Below are 3,176 nucleotides of genomic sequence, written 5' to 3' on the forward strand. Positions count from 1 at the left end.
CAGTTTCATTCATTTGCCAAGAAAGAGAAAACATAATAAACAAAATGTGATCCTATTAGTTTGTAACCTTATTTGATGTTGTTGTTATATGAGGAATGAGTAAGCAAACAGGTTACTCACACAATGTTTTCTTTAGTGTTAAAGAGTACACCAAACCTCTGTGCAGTTTGTAAATCTGTCTGTGAGGTCCTTCCACTGTTGGGGTTCCCACTCAACCTCAAGCAGCTGACAGAATTCACAATTTACATGTTTATTATTTAGTTATTATTATTTTTCTTTGGAATATTTAGCAGATAAACTCTGTGGAAACTGTAACAAACAAAACACAAGTGCTCACACAGATCTTTCATATTTCTTACTTTAAACTACAAATTATGTATCAAACTTTAACACTTCTGCTCACCATGTAGTGATGTTTTAACAGAAGTTCGATAAAGTATCTTAAACTAACTAAGCTAACAGACATGAATAGAACGCAGCGTAAAAAAAGAGTAAAAATGTTTGTGGGAGTTTTTGCTGGAGGTCAGACTTCGTCTCCTCACCACACCTTGGCCACTTCCTTTCCAGTTACGGCCGTGACGCGTCGCCGTTAATGCGCAATGATTAGCAATCAGTGTAAGAGTGATAGCAGGCCAATGGAAGCAGAAAAGTTCCCCTTCATAAACCAATGGTGCGGCCACATTGTTAACGCGCTCAGCGAATCCCCTGCGGATCTGATGCAACAGGGCTGCAACTAAAGTTACACCTTCGAACTGCAACACGGTGTCCTTCCGCTGCGGCGCGCTGAAAACTAGTGCCTACTGTACCGTCTCACGAACGCCTCACATGTGCACAGTTTGTGTTGGAAAGAATCTGATGACGTATTTAAGTGCTGGTGTGAATGTTTAGTGCTCCAACAGACACGTGATGTTTTCTAACAAGAGATGGTAAGAAAATTTACTTTGTTTTAATTTATAAATGATTTAATGTGAAACAACAAACGAATGAATTAAAGTGAAATAAAGTGAAGCTCGCGCACAAACGGACTGCGGTCTCTGGATAACGGGAAAGTCCCCCAGCTTCATGACGTAACGGCCCGGTGAACTCGGTGAAGTGCGGATTAATCCCATCTGCTGTGATGCGGTCCGGGCATTAGGAGTTGGAGAAGTAGCGGATTTAAAAACTTTCTGTCTGCAAGTGTTGTCCGTTGAAATAGCGCTTCATGAAGACTCCCTGATTTCCTAAAGGGAAATGATGGCTTTTTAAACGGTGCCTGTCGTCCTCGTCAGCCTAAAGCTTCGTGTGCTTTGCTCCCGCAGCGCACTTTTTACCACTCATTCAGAAACTATGGGGTGAGTACAAGTGCCTTTTAGCCTCGTAGGAGTAAAAGAAAGTTGGGAGAAACGCGTCTTTTCTTACTTAACAAACACGTTTAGACACTTTGCAGCCAGCGTTACGCCGCGCGGTGAGTCCCGTGGTTGTTTCCCGCTGTTTGCGGGCGTTTTCGTTGCTGTGTAAAGTGACCTGGTCAAACTTGGCTTGTTACAGTGTAAACACGCTGAATGGATTCGATTTGGAAACATTTGAAAGTGCGCAACAGATGTTTCTGCCTACATTCTGTAAAATTATGTTATTTATAGAAAAAGTTAAAAAATAAGATTTGTAATCATTTTAATATTTTGAAATGTTTTTTTAAACTGAGAGTTTTAAATTGAAATTGACATCAGTCAGGAATGACTTCAAATAAAGTCTGTTTTAAGTTGGAGGTGAAAACCTGGGTGATTCATTAAACTGAAAATGATGAAAAATTAATGTGCATTTATTTTGTAATTACCTTTTTAAAATAATAAATAAATTTTTTTTAATTACTTAAAGTTTGAAATGGGCCGTTGGAGGCTAATAAAAAATGCAACGTTCTAATTTTTCCCTCCCGCAGGTCTTCAGGTGTTTCCACAACTCTTTCATCCAGCCAGCGCACGGTTCGTGCTTTTGAACAATTCGATCGAAGCAGAAGACACAATGGCGGCATCGATCCTTCGCAGGAAAATTCCCCCCGTTTCCACAGGCGAGCTCAGCGCTCCCCTTCTCCGACAGGCTAGCCCCAGCCAATCACGGCCACGGACGGGGGCGGAGCCAGTGGAGAGGCAGCACTTAATTGGTGAGTTTGGCCAAGACGATTTTTTATTTTTCCACATCCCGAGGTTGGAGCCGCAGTGCAGCACGGGGCTAATGTCGTACAGTGAGTACAGCTAAGTGGATATTTATCGAATGCAGACGATGCTGTTCAATCATTTTCAGATGATCGGTTAGTTGGATGTATTGCTTAATTTAAACTATTTTATTTTTCCGTTTACTCTCTCAGCCTTTGCTTATTTCACATTTTTTTCCTTTTTTTTTCTAAATTTCAAGATTTAATTTCAGTCATTTTTTGCAAACACTTGAAAATAGAATGGATTGCTTTGCTCGTTACGTTACGCTTTCCTCTGGTTTTGAATTTTTCTAGGTGATGGTCACTCTGATTGGATGACGGAAAAAGTTGATTTGTCTTCATTTGTATCTACGACCGAGTCTTCTCCAAGCTCATCTCTTCCGCCCTCGCCGTTAGAACAAGATGTCAAGGTGCCCTCGGATCTGGAGGTCATGACCTCTCTGCTGCAGGAGGAGCTGGCTCAGCTCGAGGACTACTTCCGCTCCGAGTCCACATCCACCGCAAACAAGTTGGAGAAATCTTCAAAATGTGATAAGGGCGCCCAAGCCATGGGCTCCCAGTCTTACTACCAGTTACCCTATGGCTCGTATGGGACTGGCCAATCAGAAGCCAGCCCTGTGGTTGTTACCTTGGCAACAGGGGAGCTGGACCTGGCCAGCTTCTGCGGCGGACCCATCAGCAGAAGCAAAATCGCAAGACCCGCTCCATACAACTACCACCACCGCTACCACCACCACAACAACGGGCGAAGAATCCTCGGCGAGACCGTGAAAGTCGCCGATGAAGTTGGACTTGATACGTGGGGCTCCAGGGGATGTTACTCAGGAAGTACAGAGCTGTCTGTGAACCACTACTCGACGCTGAAGACGGTGAGCAAGAACAGCCTGGGCAGCATCAAGAAGGTGAGAGAATGTGCTTTATCTTTGAAGGAAGAGGAGAGTTATTGTTTTTCAGAAGGAATGTTTTGCAGCGAAGAGATTGCTCGAGG

At 43.2% G+C, this 3,176-nt stretch overlaps 1 protein-coding gene across 4 annotated transcripts in view; it reads left to right on the forward strand.

The window, feature by feature from the left end:
- The first annotated feature begins 762 nt into the window (after positions 1–762).
- LOC102303679 overlaps positions 763–3,176 on the forward strand; it is a 4,648-nt gene continuing 2,234 nt past the window's right edge. The window contains exons 1-3 of one of the 4 annotated variants that reach the window (XM_005937405.3): positions 763–926; positions 1,916–2,137; positions 2,483–3,176. The exon at positions 2,483–3,176 is cut by the window's right edge and continues 498 nt beyond it. In XM_005937405.3, coding sequence (XP_005937467.1) covers positions 1,999–2,137; positions 2,483–3,176 — 833 coding nt within the window. In that variant the 5' untranslated portion in view covers positions 763–926; positions 1,916–1,998. Of the gene's footprint in view, positions 927–1,089; positions 1,332–1,915; positions 2,138–2,159; positions 2,285–2,482 lie in introns of those variants that run through there. The other 3 variants (XM_005937404.3, XM_005937406.3, XM_014338453.2) reach the window with 3 other exon arrangements.

This window comes from Haplochromis burtoni, unplaced genomic scaffold (genome assembly GCF_018398535.1).
Source record: "Haplochromis burtoni strain Fernald_Lab_line unplaced genomic scaffold, NCSU_Asbu1 Contig_228, whole genome shotgun sequence".
Taxonomy (NCBI): Eukaryota; Metazoa; Chordata; class Actinopteri; order Cichliformes; family Cichlidae; genus Haplochromis; species Haplochromis burtoni.